This window comes from Hoplias malabaricus, chromosome 11, assembly GCF_029633855.1.
Source record: "Hoplias malabaricus isolate fHopMal1 chromosome 11, fHopMal1.hap1, whole genome shotgun sequence".
Classification (NCBI taxonomy): domain Eukaryota; kingdom Metazoa; phylum Chordata; class Actinopteri; order Characiformes; family Erythrinidae; genus Hoplias; species Hoplias malabaricus.
Window position 1 is genome coordinate 17,953,702 of NC_089810.1, and position 21,465 is coordinate 17,975,166.

Sequence of the window (21,465 nt, forward strand, 5' to 3'; positions counted from 1 at the left end):
AAAGCTGATTTATGAGGGGATTTTCACAAAGTGGGTGCAAAGTATAGAGGAAAAGGCAGCAAAAAGGGGAGATAGATAAGGAAACAAAGAGAGAAACACAATGAAAGATAAGCTTGAAAAGTAAAGTGATGAAAAACATGCAAATACTCTGACAGCAAATGCCTTTCAACACATGCAAAGCCACTTCTTTGGCATGGATGATGAAATATAGTACGTAATCCATATTAGAAAAAACGAGAAGTGTACCTTGGGCTGGAGGTTTGGGTGGAGCAGCACATAGCCATTGGGGTCAATTGCAAAATAATAACCATTAGGACCAATCTATGAGCAGCAGAGAGAAACAGACAGAAAGATAAATAGTGAGTGGCACTTCCATTCAATGAACAAACCAGTGTTTCCTAAATCCCCATTAGGGTCTAATGGGCCTGGTCTTGAGTTAGAGTCACTGAGGGGCATTATTTAATCCCGCAGAGCAGTGGTACTGTCCAAAATCTCCACACAACAGCGGCCTGATCTGTCAATCACCCGCAAGCTGTGTGTGTTAATCAACAGTGTCTGTTCATCTGGAAACACTCCTCAGAGCTTAATGGAAAATCACAACCATTTACAAATCAAATCTAAGTACAAGCAGATGCTAGTGTAATGTACAAGGCGAGCATAAAAGTGTATATCCTCTCCAGAGTGTGTCTGCTAAGAGCAGCCATGAGAAACAAGGCCACATAAGACCAGAGGATAGAACAATGGACTATTCTTATGTAGTTATTGTTATTACAATGTATAAGAAAGACTGTCAGCTCTTGAGATGAGTGAAGGAATAAACTCTGCCAACTTTGATGAAATCTGGCATCAGTTTTTAAGTGATTTCTTTAATTATAAAGTATAAGAAAATTAATTGGTAATATTGCGTTTGGGATGCCAGCGTGATGTATTAAGAATAAGTGTGTGTGTGTGTGTGTGTGTGTGAGCGTGCACACTCTATACTCACAGTGAAGCGTGGTGTTAGTCTTTTAATGTCGTCCAAAGACACATCCACACCCATCACTCCAAGAATGAGCTGGTTCTGGTGCTACATGAAAGAAGATCATAGACCATTTTAGTTAAATGGGTTATAGAATAGTTATAATGAAATGACACACACAATGATGTAAATGAACAGTTGTTTCAAATCTCATCTAGATGTCAGCTGCCATTTCTGAGAATATATCTCTAGAAAAGCGATAAGTGCGTCTGATACAACAATACACACATATTTCAATAAACAGAGTTTAGAAGTGTTTTACAATGCATAAATAGAACAGTAGTAGGATATATACATGCCAGGGCTGTATGATATGTACATGCCATATAAAATACTTAGGTAATTATAAAACATTTCATTAAGATTGCTACATGTTGCAAAATAAAGTATTAATTTTTGGGGGTTATACTGAACACAGGGCAGATCAAGTGATTTCTATAATACATTGCCATAAATATAATTTGTTTAAGACTTATCCTAAATAAATACTTCATGCTCATTTAGGAATCCATGAATTATGTTATAAATATAAGACCGGTCAGTATAATATTAATTTATTTTTTTTTTACATAGTGGCATTATACAGCAATCAGCCATAAATTATTTCCACCACCTTATTTTTATACTGTTATTCTATGCTCAGATCCACTGTCCATTAATATGCTTTTTTTATTTCTGAAATTACAGACTATAGGCCAGCTGCAAGTATGATATGAGTGGTGGATCAATCTCAGCACTGCATTGACACTGACATGGTGGTGGTGTGTTAGGTGTGTTAGGGTATGTTACATTGGTACAAGGGGATCAGACACAGCAATGGATCTCTGGAGACAGTTTTAGCTCAGCTGTGTTCTAGTAAACTAATGTTTTAACTTATTTTTATAATTGCTAGATTAATCTACCTACCTATCTATACTGATACTAGTTAAAGACTGCCCTACATTATTGACATTATATGAAATACAATTTAAACTACTTTAAATCACAGACTCTCATCTGGAACTGTATCTGTTATAACATTTTTTAGGGTGGACCCAGAACATAATGCAATTTAAATTATTTATTGAATGGCTTATTTGTAAACGTCATCGTTTCATTGTTCTGGGTTATCAGCAATGCTAATACAGCTACAACAATAAGCACTACAATGTGCAGAATTTGTTTCAGAACACCAGAAACAGAAAGTCAGTTACACAAAACAGTACACTGAATAACGTATGCTGCTGACTGAGGGGTTTGGACAGATAGTTCAGCTTGACCTGTAGCTGTTCATTAGGCCACACAATCCCATAATATTTACTTCCCACAAATGTGAATAATCTTCATGCTTCTCAGACCAATTTCCCAAAAGGTTACTGTCCCCAGGGTTACTACGCCCGGCAGATAAAGCCTTTTGCGTCACTACTAACTTTTTCCAATATAAAATGACCAAAATATCACACATTTCCAGGGGCCATGCTATTAATAGGCATTAGGGCCTGATTTCCGTAGTCTGGTGTTCTGCTCTTAGGTCATTGGTTCAGATAGCTGCTGCACGTCTCAGAGTTTTCAGATAAGAGTTCATGGAGACCTGGTTGCGGGAACCATCCTCTTTGGATCTGGTCTTGTTGAACACGGGCAGCGTTCCGGTGATTACCAAACCCAGCTCCTGAGGTGACAGAGAGGACAGAGAGACACGTGTGGTGAAACTTCCACACTAACGGTATGTACCGGGAACACAGGAAAATCTATGATAAGAAATCTAACATAAAAGTCGCATAGTACCAGAGCGTCCAAGTATACATTTGTCCACTGCACTTGTTTTGCATCAGCCAGTACCATGGGTCTGCCCAGAACATCCAGATACTCCTGCACAACAATTAAGCAAAGAAAGTTGCTCTGATTAAATCAGAATGTTTTCCACAATTAATTTGCAGTATACATTTTAATCAAATTAAGAGCTACATTTAAAGTTAAACACATCTATGTTGTTTTTTTCTTAATGTTAACATAACTATAATACTACAGTGTTTGGTAATCAGTGTAGCAGCAGCACTCAAACATGGCACGAGTTCTTACCTGTCGCACCTTTCTATCAGAACATATCAGCACTGAATTCATTCACGATATGACTGAATAAATGAACAGTCTGAGTCATAATTGGTCCAGAGCCTAGCCTGAATCACTGGCCGCAAGGCAGAAACACACCCTGGACGGGTTGCCAGTCCATTACAGGGCACCCACAGTCATACCAATGGACATTGTTGAATAGCTGATGCACCTATCCAACATGTGGTTTTGGACTGTGGAGGAAACCCACACAACACAAGGAGAACACACCACACTCCTCACATACAGTGATCCAAGGCAGGGTGTGCCTTCCCATGCCACCCTCAGCACATACTGGACAAAAAGTAAAAGTGAAAACTGCCTGACTGGACACTTATTTGTTTTTAGAATACAATTAATTGTTTGTCCTCTCAGTCAATTTAGACTGTGCCTCTTTAAAAGTTCCTTAATTGGGCATAGCTTAGATTCTCAGACTAAGACTTATCACTTATATAAATAGTTATTGAAAAATCTATCCACCATCCAAGAGCTCCTTGAACCAACAGTGGTACTTCCATGATATTTCTCCACAGAACACAATTATCCAATCTTTGTTTCCTTTTTTGGATGGTTTTCTTTTAAATCAGCTTCAGCAGGACTTTGTACACTACCTGTGTGTTTATGCGAATGGCTCCAATTGAAGGGATTTCATAGAAGTAACCTGAAAAACATTAAATAATGAGAAATTATAAAGATATTTAGGCTTTTGCACCTGCAGACATGCACTGTTTTTCTGCCACTAGAGGGCTACAGTGTCCTAGTGTTATCTGCAATATATAAAAGAATGAAGGAGTCTCAGTAAATTTCCACAAAAGTAGGAACGTGTCTCAATGAATAGTCAAAGGAATCTTCGAATCTCACAAAAGCCAGCTTACAAAGACAAGAATAAAAATATTCAACATCTGTTAGTTTAACAGAAATTAATTCTATGTAATCTGGGCCATTTCTAATGCTCCATTCAGTATCTTATTCATTTCCATAACTGCTTCACCCTGAGTAGGGTAGCAGTGGGTGTGGAGCAAACAGAATCATTGGGTGCGGGATCACACCCTAATGGTCTATTGGTCCAGTTCTCATAAATGGTTCACTCTGTCTTAATGACTGCTGAATAGCCAACTTGGTATTAACAAATGTCACTCTATTAATGTTCTTCAGCTTTCGAAAACGCTCACCTTTATTAGCACAGGCCATCCACTGTATAGGTCCTGTGTCATAGTTGTGTTGGCCGACAGAGAAAGTAAACACACGGACCTGAAATAAAAAATACACAGTTCGATATTACCTTCAGATATACGCAGGCAAACATGCACCCTCACATATATACGCACATAAGCAGTCAGCACTGGGGGAAAAATATTGACATCTCTGGAGTTGTGAATACAGAAAACTACAAACCAAAAAAAAACATATTTCTCTCCACACCTTCTTGTCTGGGTTATAACTGGCAAAGATCTCCTGAGCTCTCTCCTCTCCTCCATCAGTAAACAGCATGATGATTTTGTTGCAGTTAGCTCTGGTCACATTTATCTGAAACGAATTGAAACAGGCTGCAGTTATGACATGGCACCAGCAGGGGACAGCACACCATAACAAACCAGCAGAGTGGGCTCATCTGTACATGAAGGCCATACAGATAACACGCCTAGAAAAAACTATTTCCTGTGTTAATTCATTAGACTAAGATATTCATTAGATGAATTTAATTATATACACACACACACACACAGACACACGCACACACAAACACAAACACACACACACATCCATCAATAATGAAAGCGGAAATGTGTGGATCAAATAGACACTCACATCTGAGAGCTGTTTGAAGGCAAATTCAAACCCCTTTGTGTAGTTGGTGATGCCCTTAGCTGTGATGTTCTGCACGCCATCTTTCAGGATCTTCTTATTGCGCACATTGGCCTGGACCAGATGGTCAAAACACGCTGTGTTGTTCACTCTGGTGTTAAACTGCAGCAAGAGATAGACCGAGACAGACAAGCACAGAACACATACTGCTTTAATAAAAGTAAGCATGCAATTTCCCCACACACAGTCCATAAAAAACCTGCCTAAGTACATCTCCCATTTGGTGGAAAGCGTTCACAGCATATAGTCAGGCTGTGTCCCAGCCCAGTCCATCACTGTGAATGAAGCCGGTAATGAGCACTATTTGGTTTGACAACCAGGATTAACTTAAAAGTTTCCTCGACCTGTCTCTGAAATGGGTTTCTGTGATCTGTCACTTGATGTGGTTGACCCCTGTGATCCTATTACAGACAGACAGAGAGAGAGAGAGAGAGAGAGAGAGAGAGAGAGACAGAGAGAGAGAGAGAGAGAGAGAGAAGGAAGGAATGATAGAACAAAAGAAACAGAAATGACAGTAACAGGATGAAATAAATGAAAAAATAGGAAAGACATGGAAAGATAGAGAGGAGGTGCAAAAATAACTGAAAGTAAGAAAAATGTAATCTAATCTAATAATGTTCAGGAAAGAATAAAAACAGAAAGAAAGACAGAAAAATGTTGGAAGATAGAAAAAAGAATAACAAGAAAGAAAGAATATAACAGAAAGAAAGAAAGGTTGAGGAAGCTGAGTGAAAGAAAAATGGTTAATGTGAGAGAGTTAGAAGCCAGTGAGCAGCAGGTGCAGAGTGTTAATGCAGAGAGTGAATGTGCTGATGGACAAACGCAGACATTGAAAGGTGGAAGACAGAAAACATAGTGCTCTCATTACTTTTCCATTAACATTTCATTAAGGGCAGTTTGCAGGTGCTTGTCTGTGTTGTGGAATTGATTGCAGGACTCTGGTGGATAGGAGGTGAACAGGAGTGATGAGTCATGGGAAAATGAGTGTCCCCAGCACTGTCCCAAACGTTAGGTAACGATTAGCATCATCACCATACAGATCCCCTCATTATTCTCAGAGGACCACCACCCTTGTAGAAATAGATTTTCTAAGAAAATGATGAATGGGTGCATACCCAGACACACTCACACAACCAATATTTGAATTGTGGGGATATTATATAGACTTCCATTTATTTTTGAAGACTTACTGTTAACTGTTCCATAAGTACTTCTAGCTTAACCATTAACTTTAACACAACCTATCTAACCTAACTTAAACGCAAAAACATGACTTCAATTTAATACGTAAAGGTTTACACTGTGGGGACCAGTGGGTAATCCACACTAGTAAGCCAAGTGCCAACATCTGGTACACACACACACTAACATACACATACGCATCAAATAAACAAATTCCTTACTCAACTAAATGTTATTCTGAAATGTTTTATTCCCTACAGAGTCGTACAAAGCAGTGGAAACTTTTCTAGAGCCCCTTCTTCTCCTTCCTAAGAGCCCTTGTGTATTAGTTCAAGCTGGGTTCCTTTTACTGGATGAGGTTCTCAAAGTATTTTACCTGGCTGATTGATATGAGGAAAAAAAGCCTGCATTTTTTCCAAGATAGTTCAGATTGAAACCTCATTAGCCTTTAAGAAGTTTAAGAAGTAAATAACAATATCAACATCGCACAGAGCCATGTCTATCAGAAGGGATTACTATTAAAAAATCAATTCAACTATGCAGAGTTACATAAGACCATTCAAATCACTCATCTGTTCACATCACTGATCTCGTCACCTTTAACACATTGGACCCGAATCCCGCATTTTGCAGAGTAAAAAGCACAGTGTTTGATTTCAGTTTCATTTTGACTCACATGCGTCATCCCACACTGCCTGGAGAAAAATATGAATCATCAGCAAAAACATACGCTGATTATTGATTTATAACATTTCAAAGTTTTTGTAGGTTTCACATCAAATAATATTGCATTAGATCACCAAGTATAATCTAAGCTTAAATAATTCTTCATTGTTTGTATTCTAAATAAACAAGTATTATTTCATCATATTTTTAAAAGATAATAATAATAATAATAATAATTGTTACTATTATGAGCAGCTGAGTAAATTGCCAATGTAACAAAACATTTTCCTCCGGGTGCTCCGGTTTCCTCCCACAGTCCAAAAACACACGTTGGTAGGTGAATTGGCGACTCAAAAGTGTCCTAAGGTGTGAAAGTGTGAGTGTGTGTGTTGCCCTGTGAAGGACTGGCGCCCCCTCCAGGGTGTATTCCCGCCTTGCGCCCAATGATTCCAGGTAGGCTCTGGACCCACCGCGACCCTGAACTGGATAAGTGGTTACAGATAATGAATGAATGAATGATGCTTCTCATTTATTTTGTTACAGTATGCATCAAAAATGCTTAAATTTTCAACTAACAGACATCCCAGACTAACATTTTGTTAGACTAACAACTTGTGCAAAGATATCTGAATTGAGAATATGTTTTGAAGAAATTGAGAAATATGTAAAAAAAAAAAAAAAAAACGCAGGCACTTGGTAAAATTTTGGTTAGAACATGGCAAGTTTTAAGAGAATATCAAATATCAGTTAGCATTTAAACCTCAGATGATTACATCTGGGTACATATACATTTTACTACAGTAGTAAGTGTCAATGTCATAAATTCGAGATGATGACTGAAAGAACTGGTGCACCATTGTTGACCAAGGTGTTCAGTTCTATACAAACAGCTTTTGTATTCTCCACAGAAAAACACTGAAATGTGATTCTCTGGAGCATCTGCACAAGCCTATGGGCACCTTGCCCAATGCCAAGTGTGGCTATAGGGGTCTAAAACCCCCAGCATAGGGCTCTGAAGCAGTGGAACTGCATTCTGTAGAGTAATGAGTGGAGAATGGAAAATTCAATATGTATGGGATGAGCTGGAGTGTTTGTGCTCCAGAACTAAATAATCCAACATTGCCACTTGATTTCACTAATGTTCTCATGGCTGAACAAATTCTAGCAGATAGATGTGTTTCAATGAATGCCAACAAATTTCAGCAACTAGATGTGTTCCAAACTGAAGAGCAAAAGATGTTTCTCTAGCAAAAGTGGCATAAACTCCCATTTGAGAAGAAATGCTGAGCAGGTATACAGACATTTGGATATATAGTGTAACTACCCAGGTAAATCTAAACCAGATCCAACATGATTTTAGAGCACAGAAATGGAGCTTTCCCTAAATCTGGATAAAGCAATAATGTCTGCAGCAAACAGACATTTGAGCTTAAACACAAACTAAAACATCCAGAGAATACCAAAGCTCATATGCACTTGCTTTCCATTGCAGTTTCAGCTCAGTTTGGGTTGTCTATTGTTTCAGGAGCACCTGGTCCTTCTAACTCACACAATCGTCTCAATATACACAGCTCAATGGTAATTGAGATGCACTGCTGTATTGTGCTGCTGAGCTTTAATAAACCTGATTAAATATTTGCCTTGATGTTGGACAATTACCTAAATCAAAAGCAGACTTCCGAAGGCTCGAATATATATCAACCGTCCTACTCATAACGTTCATTAATTGAAAAGGTGTGAAACTTATTTCCTCAGGTTCCCACAGCTCCTCATTTACTTTGAATGTCATATTTACATGAACATGCACGGCACTCAAAGTCCTGACAACGGTGTCTATTCCCCTGCAGAGGAACATTGTGGACAAGGCTGCAGCTACCTGTGTGTTATTCCACACTAAAAGTAACATTTGTAAATGTCACCTCATAAAATCCAGATTTTGAAGCCTTGTAGAACTGAATCATGTCAACGCACACACACACAGACACACACACACACACACACACACACACACACACACACACACACACACACACAAACAAAAACGTGATATCTAATTAAATTCAATCCAGAAAGGTTCAGTGAATTTACAAGTTTTGGCTAAATAAGGAAAGCACAACATGAGCAACATGAGGAAATTGGAAATGAAAAAATAACACCAACGCACAAATCTGCTAAGAATTCAGAAAACTGACACTGCTCTACAATCTATCACAATTCTATCACTAGGCCTTTTTGCTGTTTATTCAGTCTAAGAAATCTCGCAGCACAGAACTGACAACCACCCTAGTCAATAAAAACATTGTTCAAATGTGCGGTATACGATATTCATCCAATATTTTTTGTACAATTCCGAGGATGTTTCCTCATGGTTTGTTAGCTCTCTGGTCTGTTTGCTCACTGGAAATTATCTGATACTTTTAGCCCTGGCTCTGTAAATGGTTTAAAAAAAAACAATGTGCTACAGACTGAGAGGGACTGCTCTGTTCCAGAATAATTGGTGCTTAGAAAAATGAGTCACTGTGCAAAGTAAATTTAAGAAATATTCTGTCAAATCTACATTGTGTCTACATTATACATATGCCACAGTGCCCCCAGAGATGGATTCTGACATATTTCTTTTTCTCCAAGTCTAGTGTTGTTAGCATGCCAGTATGTATGAAAGAATTTAGGGACGAAGCTAAAGAAGCACAAAAGGTAAGAGTGAGTTTGTTATGCTGTGTGAACAATCATTCTCTAGAAATGTATACAGTGCCTTTAACTCCTAGAGTCTGTGTAATCTTCGGCCATCTTAAATTATATTTGCTAATATTACAGACTTCTCATGGAATATTCATCAAATTTTTAGCACTTTTCTGGTATGGTGGCAAAACCGTACCATTGGTACCCAAGTAAACACCAGTACTGAAAAACATAAAACTATCTATATTTGATGAACATACACACATTTGAAGCAATACCGCTCCAATATAGGAATTCATGTGAGATGAAGACCCATGGTCAACATATTGAGAGAGCTCTGTGTAGAGAGCTACACATGAGCTGTTGTCATTGGCAGTCACCTTATCAATAAAGACAAATGATTCATTTTCACTAACCACCATGTTTCACATGAGCTAACACGCTTCAGCTCCGCAGCAGTCAACTTTTTTCCTCATATCTCCACATAATCACTGAAGTACACATTAATCTTCATCTCATCTGTTTACATGAATTTATCACTGAATACAGGCTTTTCAGACATTTTAGCAGATGGTAACTGGCTTTTTCAACATTCATTAGTGTTTTTCTGAGGTCTGAGGTTGGATTTTGTTGCTAAGCTTACCATTGAGCATGTCAAAACAACAACAACAACAACAACAACAACAACAACAACAAAGAATGCCACCAACTTCACAAAAAAAAAGAACAATGAGAAACAGTGTACTGATGTTGCATTGTAGATAAACTTACCAACTTGGATGGCTGTACAGTGGTGATAAGAGGGGATTGCAACATATATACCATGTTTATTTGTGAGTTAATATCTAATCATACCTTTTTGGTATGGTCATACATATTTTGGTGTAATTCATACACAGATGCTGCACATCTAAAATAATCATGTTTCGAACATCCAAAGTTGTCAGTACCATTTTCATTAAGAACATTTTGTCAGGTAACTTTTAGAGCAGGGTTCATGGAGTTCCTCCACAACATGGCTGATATGGCTTCAGCTTTTCTTTCAAACAGAAGCACTCCCGATTCCACTTGTTAAAATCAGATAGTCTCAGTATTTAACAGATTAGTTCAGAGGGGTGATCCTGCTTGTTTGGATTCTGAGTCCCAGTATTGGCCAATTCACTACAAGGACATCTCTGTGCTATGTCTTTGTAGCTGATCTGATTTAACTCACTAACTAAAGAACAAGCTCCTCATGTGTTGAGTCAAGTGTTTCAAGCGAAAGGTCACCATGACAGAGACTGGGCACCCCTGCATTAAAGTCCTTATATTTCTGCTTCCTATTTCCACCACTGAAATATTCAGACTCAGCAGGTTTATCTAGAATGGTGCATTTTAATTTATTTGATCTCCATCTCAAGATGACTGTCTTTGTTTAATTTAAATCTGGTCATTTTGATCAGACCTGGAAGTGTGTAGGTAAATGTGCTGTAACTCAGAGTGTGTTCTTCCTCTTGCGGGTAATCCATAATGGGTGGTTCTTATTGATTGTGTGCTTTATTTGATGGATTGATAATGGGGGGTGATTTTAGGCCCCCTGAGGCTCAGTGAGTGACAGCAGTGTCATCAGGCTGCTCCTGCACTGAGTGCTGATGGCCTGAGTGATGAAACTTGTTGCAACAGCATCTAATGGCACCATACATCACAACTGCATCCTTGCACCATATAGCACATATAGTGCTGCACACCACTAACAAGCCTACACCTAAAGCCATGTTTGAGCTGGAGGAGTTTTCCCTGAGGAGGTGCAATAATTTAAGTGATTACCACACAGACCTCTGATTTTACTCCTTTATAAATTTACAAAGGCCAAAGTTTTTTAAAAATTGAAGTGTAATAATCCTGCAGTGAATAAACTCCAGCATTTCACTGTTATAGCCTTACACTTCAGAATGTCCTGAAGATAATGCAGTAACAAACTGTCCATTCATTGCATTACTACTGCCTTTAATGTTGTTGAAGATGTGCCAGGTAGAGATATTAGGTCAGTATGATCAGAAAATGCTACACTGGACACCCAGAAAAACACCCACAAATCCAATTCAAGTTCTGAAACAAATCTGACTCAATGGACTAATCTGACATGAATTATATCACTTACCAGAACCTGCACTGCACTCCTAAATACACAGATGCAAAAATTATCCTTTGACAACAGATTCTCAATAGAATAATGGAAGTGAAATAGGTGAAGAAGCTTTTAAAGGCTTAAAGAACCTCCACATCACAGAGGGTTCTTTTGTGAAACTTCATATTATATGGCAGTTTTTAAAAGTCCAAAAAAGTCTCATTTATAATAACTGTTCCCTAACTAACCATCCACTGAAAGGTTCTTTAAAGAACCATAATGTGATGGCTTCACAGTGAGAATGCTTGATGTTATTAAAAACTGAAGAGTATTTGTATTTGATTTTTATTCATGACTACTCACGCTCAATTCCATAATTAGTTAATTACTTTCAGTTACAGTATTGCATTTACACATTTTAGTTCTACACAACTCTGCACTTCTTTTTTTCACACATTTTTACAGGACAGAAAAAAGTAAACTATATTTGTTATCTTCTCTTCATCCAATTCAGTGAAGTTTCTCCTCTCCTACTCCTAAAAAATCCCCCATCGCTTTACCCGTGTAGTCATGGGCATATGTCTGGACACTCATGGGCTCACTGGTAAAGATGTTAAAAATTACATTTTTAATGCAAATGTTGGAGGGCAGATATTTTTGTCTTTTCAAGAGGTGCAGCTGCATTTGTACCAAGTAAATCATAGTTCGCCTGACTTTAGATCTGTTGTCTCTCTCTCTCTCGCTCTCTCTCTCACTCACTCACACACATGAACACACACACACAGTTCTTCAAGCATAACCAGCTGACAGATCTCAGACAGCTTATCCTTTTTCAGAGTGCGGATGCACCAAAGCAAGAAGATATGCTCTAAATTCCAGAGAAGAGTATTGAGGAAAACTGTAATCTTATAACAGAAGTGTATGAATCAGCTACGACATCTGAAACTAAAACCATCCGAACATCACACCCTCTGCTCAGGTTCTGAAATGTCCGATAAACTTGCCAGATCTGTCAGGTAATATCAGTTGGGCAGCTCTGGGAATGAGAGTGTGACGGATGGGCGAGCGAGCTGTAGTGTGAGTGCAGGAGAGAAGGGAACAGGCTCAGATTAATCCTGCTGGAGTTTGGGCCACCGGGGGCTCTCTCTCTCTCTCTCTCTCTCTCTCTCTGAGTGGAATGATAGATGGGCATTTCCTCCAGCCGCTCTCCGCCTGATCTCTCAGCACTCGCTCTGGACACACGCCTCCAATTCAGCACACACACACGCAAGTTGAATTTTCATTAAGAGCCTGTTTTCAAGTGGCAAGCTGAAGCCCGATCCATATTTCATTATTTTACCTCCATCCCTCTCCTGCCTTCATATCTCTCACTCTCTCTCTCTCTCTCTCTCTCTCTTAGAGACACACAAACAGTTTAAACATAGCCATCTCAGCACTGATAAAGTATATGTACACTGACTGTGCACACTCAGTCTTGAATTCATTTTCATTTTCTTAAGAATTCTACAATACCATTTCATTTTGTTTTGCATTCAGTGTCTTTACAACATACTTGTCTGAAGGATCAATAGTAGTGGTGTAAATCTTAAAAACTATGGTTTCCCTAGAAAATGAATCAAAATGCATTCCTGAGATTTCACCATTATTCGACTATATAGGTATTGTTCAGAAAAATAAATACACAACCTTGGGCACTATTTAAACCTTGCAAATGTACTTATGTGTAACAAAAATGGCCAAAGAAAAAGGTTTTCTGCTTGCCTTATGTAGCCCTAACTGACATAAGAGACACATTGTAATAAAACGAATGGGTGGTGACTTAGTTTTGAACTGTACTTTCTGAATATTATAGTGTGTGAAGATAATCAATTACTGCATCATAATAAAAGTTAAAACGTCACTTTCAGATTAATACATATGACACACTGATGCATTCTTTATAGCTCAGACTAATACACACACACACACACACACACATACACATACACATACACACACACATACACACACACATACACACACACATACACACACACACACACAAATAGACCAATTATAGACAGTTTATAGCCCAATACTTACGTTCACCACATTGACATAGTCATCATCAGAAAGTGTCTCCAGCATCTCGCTGACAGACGTGCGGATGAGTTTAAGAGTTAGTCCAGACACACTACCACTCCTGAAACACCAAAACAGCAGAAAAAATAATCACTTCATAGGCCATATGATTTCTTTTTTTCTTTTTAAATGAAGGAATGTACACAAGAGAACAATTAACTGAACCATTTCTGTTAATGTGCTCAATTTAAAGTATTTGAAGGATCTTGCATGCAAAATATTTGGCAATTTAATTTATCGTTTTCCAATTTCCCTTGTTTACATCAAACTCATACAAAAATTTGTTTTGATCAGCCTTAATATTAAAATGACCTTCTTTTTTCACACTTTGAAGTATTACAATTACAGACTGTAGTCCATCTGTTGCTCTGCATATTTTGGTTGTCCACGTTTACCCTGTTCTTCAACCGTCAGGACCCCCACAGGACCACAATAGAACAGGTTGGTTGGTCATTGTCAATGCTGCAGTGAGACTGAGGTGGTGGTGGTGGTGGGGGTGATGTGTGGAGCTGGTACAAGTGGATCTCACACAGCAGTGCTGAAGGAGTTACGTTGTTGGTCCACCTTGTAGTTGCAACATCAGAGACAGTAGCTCATCTGTTTACAAAGTAACAAAGTATACAGACTAAAGGCTCATTTATGCTCAACATTAAATATGGAAATAAATGGAGCCTTCTGTCTATCTGCGTTCATTTTGCATGTAATTTGCACGTTTTCTGAAAGCTTATGGATGCAAACGGGAAGGAGCTTTATTGCTGAAGACCATGGGGGCAGTGCAAGATGCGGATGGTGATGCTAATCACTCTGTCTCGCGCACTGTGCGAGTTCTCATGCCTGATGGGTAGGACTACCTGGCAAAACAAGTTATCGAATGCCGTTTGTCAACAATTTCCCTCATTGGTAATGACTGCAGAAACAAGGAGATCATTCTAATGTCATGGCTGATTGGTGAATATAGCACAAATGACAAAAGTAATTATGCAGATAGAATCATCACACACACATAAAACCCACATGTGTACCCACACACTTCAACGCCTGAGCCCTATTCAGTTATACAGTGGCAATCAAAGCACAGTCATGTACAAATCTAAAATCCACTCACGCATCCACCAGAATCAGCATGTCCTTAGGAGAGGCAGCGCCCTGTACATACCTGCATCAAACAGCAAATCAAAAAAAACACTCGAAATCTAAGTTATATATAATAAATCATGACCATGTTTTCAGAGAATATAACATCATATAGCCTTCATTCATCATGAAATGTCATACAATGTAAAATGCAGCAGGCTCTGTGTAAAACTATACTGCAATATTTCCTCTGGAAAATGTATAACATGCTACTTAAAAGTAAGGATGCATTTATTTAAATAGCACTTATCCAAATAAAACTACAAAGTGCTTCACAAAGAATAAATGGAATAAAAACGAAACATATTATATTAGACTTGCTGGATCTAAGGAGCTGTTAAAAAAGGTTTAAGACATAGCTAGCTTTTATACATTTGTTATTGGGTCTAATTGGTTTTAATATGTATTTTATATATAATAATAAAAAAATACATATTAAAACCAATTAGACCCCATAACAAATGTATAAAGGCTAGCTATGTCTTAAAACTTTTTAAACAGCTCCTTAGATCCAGCAAGTCTAATGTCTAAGGGCAGATTATTATAAACCTTCAGAGCTCATACAGCAAAAGCACAATGACCCTTGAGTTTCTGCTTAGTCCTAGCGACTACTAAAAGCCCCTGGCTAGAGGACCTCAGGGTCCCAGTATTTGAATATGTGACTATTGGTTTGGAAATATATTCTGGTGCATCACCATGCACTGCCTGGATGTTTTTAAATTTGACCTCAAATGTGACAGACAGCCAGGGCAATATTGTTGTAACATGCTGCCTTTGTTTAGCACCTGGGCTGCCGCATGCTGGACCAACTGCAGCCACATCATAGCTCCATGCCTAAGGCATTTGAAGAAGGCATTACAATAATCAAGACATGACAAAATGAAAACATGAATAAGTCTCTCTGTATCCTGGAAGGAAAGCATTTTTTAAATTTTAGCTATATTTCTCATTTCTCATTTAAAAATAACAGGCCTGTACCAATGTCTTTATGTTCATGGAAAAATTGAATTCGGAGTCAAAAGTGACACTCAAATTGTTAGGATAAGTATTTATTCTTAGAATACAAAAGTCCTGAAGGGCATGCTCCACCTACCTATTATACACACCAAAAACAGTTGAAATATCTCTAGCATCAATTTTAGGCATTCAAAACCTAAAAATTTCCTTCATTTTTTTCTACTAGTGAGTTGAGCTTAAATGTATCAATTTTTGTTATAAGCATGTTATACCATTTTATACCATATAAACAATATATTACAAATACTTAATAATAAATAATCTCTTGTGGCTGTATGATGGCCAAATTGCTAATGTTTCTGCCATGGGCAGTCTATTGAATTGGACTAGCTCCTTTGAAATTCCCCACCTGTTCATCTCCTAAAGCCTGGAGGGGTAAAAGAAAAAAAATGTTGGAACCTCAGGCCAATATTTATCACCTAGCTCCTCTTTTTCACCTGTTCCAATTAAACCAGGAGTGATAACTGGAAATAAATATCTCCTCCACCTGCTACTTATAATGTAGTATAATCCTCCATTTAATTTTTGTTTTTATCCTTCGGGCTCACCTCACTAATAGGAAAAATATTAGAGAAAGAAAAAATTATTTTCTAGCAATGCTAGAAATATTTTTGAACTGTTTTGGTATGCATAACAGACACTAAAAAAATAATAATAAAAAATAATAATGTGGAACATATTTTAAACCTTTAAATTCATTGTGCCCTTTCATCATGCCCAAGCTCCTTTTTGTGTCACTGGTGACACTGATGGTCCAAAATCATTACTTTTGTTTTTCCCTCATATATCTTAAGTAAATTACAGGCCAGCAGATCCTCATTGGCTTTAATACATCCAGTTAGTCTGAACAAAATACTGAAATGATTTCATTTTACAGAGAGAAAAAGCTGTGTATTATCAGCATAACATGATGAGAAATATTATAATTACAAATCAAATTTCCCACAGGAAACATATATATATATATATATATATATATATATATAATGAAACCTTTGTGCACGTACCAGGGTCGGCGCCGGACGTCATACAAATCAATTTTACTGGGCGTTTTCCTGGCATCCTTCCAAGGAGAAGCTGGATTAAAAAAAAAAAGCCTCAGAATGCTAGATATTAAATGCATTTTTACGATTAATAATAATATTTTTTTTTTCCAGAAAATGTGTGAATAATTTGAAATGCAATTAAAACAATTTGTGATTTATTTATTCTCCTGAATCTTTGTGTAACTGTCAAAAACACAAAGAAAAGGTTTTCAAAACCGACTTTAATTAACCGATTGTAATTTGAAAAATACAAACACATTTAGAATTTGTTGCTCCCCCTGTCTGGATGATGCCTTTTGCTTTTGCCCAGAAAACCTGAACTTTGCTGAAAACATCTATTGTCTTTTGGACCATCTGAGATTAGTTTGGGTTCACAGAATTCAGCTTGATTTCTGCAAAAATGTTGTATGGCTTTTTTCTTAGTTAACATTTTAAGGTTGATTTTTTTGATGCAGTGGCAAGAAATGACAACAGTATTCCAAAGTACTCCCAAACCCATGTAGCTATATTTATAGCATAACAGTTTTTCAAGCAGTGCCAAGGATTGAAAGTCATATGAATTTAACAGTGGTTTCAGGCTTTTTTCAGGATTCCCATATTTTCATAGTATTATGTATGGTAGGTAAAACCTACCATTTACACCTGTATTCTTTGCCATTTTTTGTTAAAAAAAACTGACAGTTCTCTCATGAAGTTTGGTTCAAAATGATGACCCATGACCCATTCTTCATAAGGAAGATTGAGACTTTGACGTATGTTCCTTTAATAAAAAGGTGTACATAAAACATAAAAAGGTGTTAAAAAATATTAAATAATATTAAAAACAATTTCTTTGCACTTATGGCAGTTACAAGTTCAAGCTAATTTACAAATCACAGATTTTTTGGGGGGAATATGGGGATTGTAAATGAACAAATAATTGAAAATATTCACATTCCAGTTTGTTATTAATCTTAAAATCAGATTGCAAAAAATATATTCTTTGGGATTTCTACATTATCAGAGCACACCAGCTGTACACATTGTGTGACTATTTACTAATGACCAACCAAGTAAAATGGAAATAAAATCTCATTGGATTAACTAAGATGAAATTTATAAAGTTTTCTACTTGCCATTTTAAAGACTTTTTTAAAAGCCAAGTACAGTGTACTAGCACAGGGAAAACTGATTCTCTAATCCACTGTAAGCTTGGGAAACACATTCTTAGATAGTTATCTGAATAAGCTTCTTTAATATTCTAAATCCTAAACATAAACTATTCTATGTTTAGTTAAACTGGGTAATAAAATGTGATCTGTATTAAAAACAAAATATCATTAATTCAAATTAATTAAATTTAATTGTTATTAACAGAGTAATATGGCTTAATACAGAGGCTCTGATGCAATATGCAAATATAAGAGAGATTAATCACAGACAAAATTATGTAATTAAATAAATGCGTTCATACATAAAAAAGTTAAGGGGCATATTTTATTAAAATAGTAATTGTTTACCTGATTGTTTTCAGTGAATACGAACCAGATTATATGAGAAAAGCTGTATTTATGACTGGCAGACTGAATCACTCTAATTTATTTTGTTTGTGGCTCATAACACACACACACGCACACACGCACATAGGGAGTGAAAGAGCGTGAGAGAGACAGAGAGAGAATATAGAGTAGAAGAACTATAATATACTATTGCTGTATGTGTGAGCAACAGATTTTGAGGGATTTGTGACGACTGATGTTCAAATATGTAACACACAAGTTCCAAATTCACATAAATCTAAAGAAAGAACCATGTCTCCAAAAAATAAAATATTTGTCATTTTCTACTAAATTTACCCAAGGATATTTACACTGGCTAATATACAATTTATATGCAAACTTTCAACTAAAGAGTCACCATTTGTTAACCATAAAGTAATCCAAATGAATTGAGTGCTTCATTACTTCTCTCCTCCATCATCATTAGGGCTCAGAAGGCTTCCGTAGGATCAGTGTAATTTGAGCTGGGACCACATGCCATGTTTACCAATTAGAGACAGTGGAGCTGTGGTAAGGGCTGGACTGGCCTCATATCACACAAAGGTATAAAGGGTCATTCTTCTACCAGACACTATATTCAGAGAAAATAAATGATCTCTCAGAAAGAAATAATCTCATCAGTGGAAAGAAGCCAAGAAGAAACCAGCAGAGACATCAGCAGGAGCACGCGCACTCACACACACACAGATTTTTCGTGGGAGAGTGGGAGTGAGGATACAATCTAATATATAGAACATTGGGTAAAAGTCCTCTTTTCCTCTCTCTGTCTCTTCTTTCAGTCTTTCTCTGTGTCACACCATTCATCTCACTCACACCATCCATGATCTCACTCTCCATCACTCTTATATTTCTATAACTTTCTTTCTCTCTCTCTGTCTCTCTCTCTCTCTCTCTCTCTCTCTCTCTCTTTCTCACACACACTCTTCTAGCTTTCGCTGCCTCACTCCCCTTTCTTTATATGTTGCTTTCTTCTTTTCTTTCCTCTTGCTTCTTTTTCTGTTTCCCTCAAACACCCACAGGCCCACAAACGAACGCAGAGAAAGAAATAGAAAGAGCTAGCGTACCTGGATAATAGCGGGCAAGTCCTGTAGCACTACCAAACACTTGCCAGAGCAAAGTGGGGTCCTCCTCCCTGTTCCTCTTGAACACATCGTCCAATGCTTCTGTCCAGTTCAACTCATTCAGCACGATGGTAGCTGTACACAAACCCACAAGGCGTTTGTATTAGTACCACATGCAGTGTAGATGAGTAAATACAGATTCTGTAGGAAATATCAGACCTCACACAGTGGGAAACAAACATTATTCTTTCACACTTATTCTTCACAAATACAGGTCACCGGTCTGTGCACAATTATCTGTGTTTTAATTATACACTGACTGGAATGTCATCCTCATTCATACGCACTTATGTTGCTTCTTGATTGATTGATTGATTGAGACCAGTCCCATTTTTGTTTTAACAATGGCTGATTTCCATGGCTTTACTTGCCTTCAAACAAAGTTTTGCCATCAAACTTTATGAGCTAAATTAACAAATATTTACCGTATTACCGTATTACCATATTTATTTACCACATTTGCTTTAAATGACATATATGAGTACTGCATACTACTATTTTAAATTATATATATATTGTTTAAATTCTTCATTCATTCATTGTTTTGTCCAATTCAGGGTCTGGAGCCTAACCGGAATCATTGGGGTGCAAGGTAAGAACACAACCTGGAGTGGGCACTAGTCCTTCACAGTGCAACACACACACACTCACACCTACGGATACTTTTTGAGTCGCCAATCGACCTTCCAATGTGTGTTTTTGGACTTTGGGATGAAACCGGAGCACCCAGAGGAAACCCACGTGGATTATTTGAACATAATTGTCCCAAATGTTTTGGAAATAGGGTTTGTGTGTTGGTAAGGGTTGAAGAAGGGACACTCAGCATGCATGCTTTCACCAACTTCACTTTATTTATGCCATCAAAATGAAACAAATCTGCTAAATCTGTCATTGTCCGATTCAGATTATGAACCTCTAGCCTTTAAAAACAGTTTATTTTTAGGCAATAAAACTGCAAAATGATGCTGCGTTTTATTTCTCATACTTATTTTATTTTTAGATTCTGAAACACTGTTGTTTTGGGAGTGCCCTCCTGTTGCTGCATTTTGGACTAAAATTGCTTTTGGACTGTTGTCTACTCTGGTTTCTCTGAATGTGCCAGCTATTCTTTCCACTCTTGTTAAAACAACTTTTCTGGTCTTGCTGCAGTTAAGTGTACAAAAATTCACTGCAGCCAAACGAATGGTTGCACTTCAGTGGAAACCGCCACACACTCTCTCAAGCAGAGCATGGACATTATCCTATATAGATGTAATGTATATGGAAATTTCTATGGCCTGGATTAATGGTGCAAAAGAGGCAAATGTTAATTTTTGGTACAATCCAATTGAACATTTCAAAAATGTGTTGTAGCCCCCCTTCTCTCCCCTTTTCTTTTCTTTCTTTTTTTCTTTTTTTTTGTGTGACTGGGCTAGTGTGTGATGCACTGTGATGGACTGTCACCCTGACCCTGCTCAGTGTGTGTTCCTGCATGGCACCCAGTGCCATGGTTACAAAAAATTTGCAAGTGGTTACAGAAAATGAATGAATGAATAAATGAATACATCACTTTGAATTGAAGTGAGAGTGTGTGTGTGTGTGTGTGTGTGAGAGAGAGAGAGAGAGAACAAGTGAGAGAGAGAGAGGGAGAGAGAGAGAACAAGTGAGAGAGAGAGAGGGAGAGAGAGAGAACAAGCGAGAGAGAGAGAGAGAACAAGCAAGAGTGAAAGAGAGAGAGAGAGAGAAAGAGAGAGAGAGAGAGAGAGAGAGAGAACAAGTGAGAGAGAGAGAGGGAGAGAGAGAGAACAAGCGAGAGAGAGAGAGAGAACAAGCAAGAGTGAAAGAGAGAGAGAGAGAGAGAAAGAGAGAGAGAGAGAGAGAGAGAGATAAAAAGAGAGAGTGT

At 37.6% G+C, this 21,465-nt stretch overlaps 1 protein-coding gene across 3 annotated transcripts in view; it reads right to left on the reverse strand.

Annotated features, from left to right (window-relative positions):
- LOC136709361 (voltage-dependent calcium channel subunit alpha-2/delta-1) overlaps positions 1-21,465 on the reverse strand; it is a 65,794-nt gene that overhangs the window by 36,855 nt on the left and 7,474 nt on the right. For all 3 annotated transcript variants that reach the window (XM_066684513.1, XM_066684512.1, XM_066684514.1), the window contains exons 4-15: positions 19,527-19,658; positions 16,886-16,955; positions 14,833-14,883; positions 13,689-13,788; positions 4,916-5,074; positions 4,529-4,633; positions 4,279-4,357; positions 3,718-3,767; positions 2,783-2,866; positions 2,589-2,666; positions 986-1,066; positions 247-321 (exon numbers count right to left, since the gene is read on the reverse strand). In XM_066684513.1, coding sequence (XP_066540610.1) covers positions 247-321; positions 986-1,066; positions 2,589-2,666; positions 2,783-2,866; positions 3,718-3,767; positions 4,279-4,357; positions 4,529-4,633; positions 4,916-5,074; positions 13,689-13,788; positions 14,833-14,883; positions 16,886-16,955; positions 19,527-19,658 — 1,064 coding nt within the window. The remainder of the gene's footprint in view (positions 1-246; positions 322-985; positions 1,067-2,588; positions 2,667-2,782; positions 2,867-3,717; positions 3,768-4,278; positions 4,358-4,528; positions 4,634-4,915; positions 5,075-13,688; positions 13,789-14,832; positions 14,884-16,885; positions 16,956-19,526; positions 19,659-21,465) is intronic.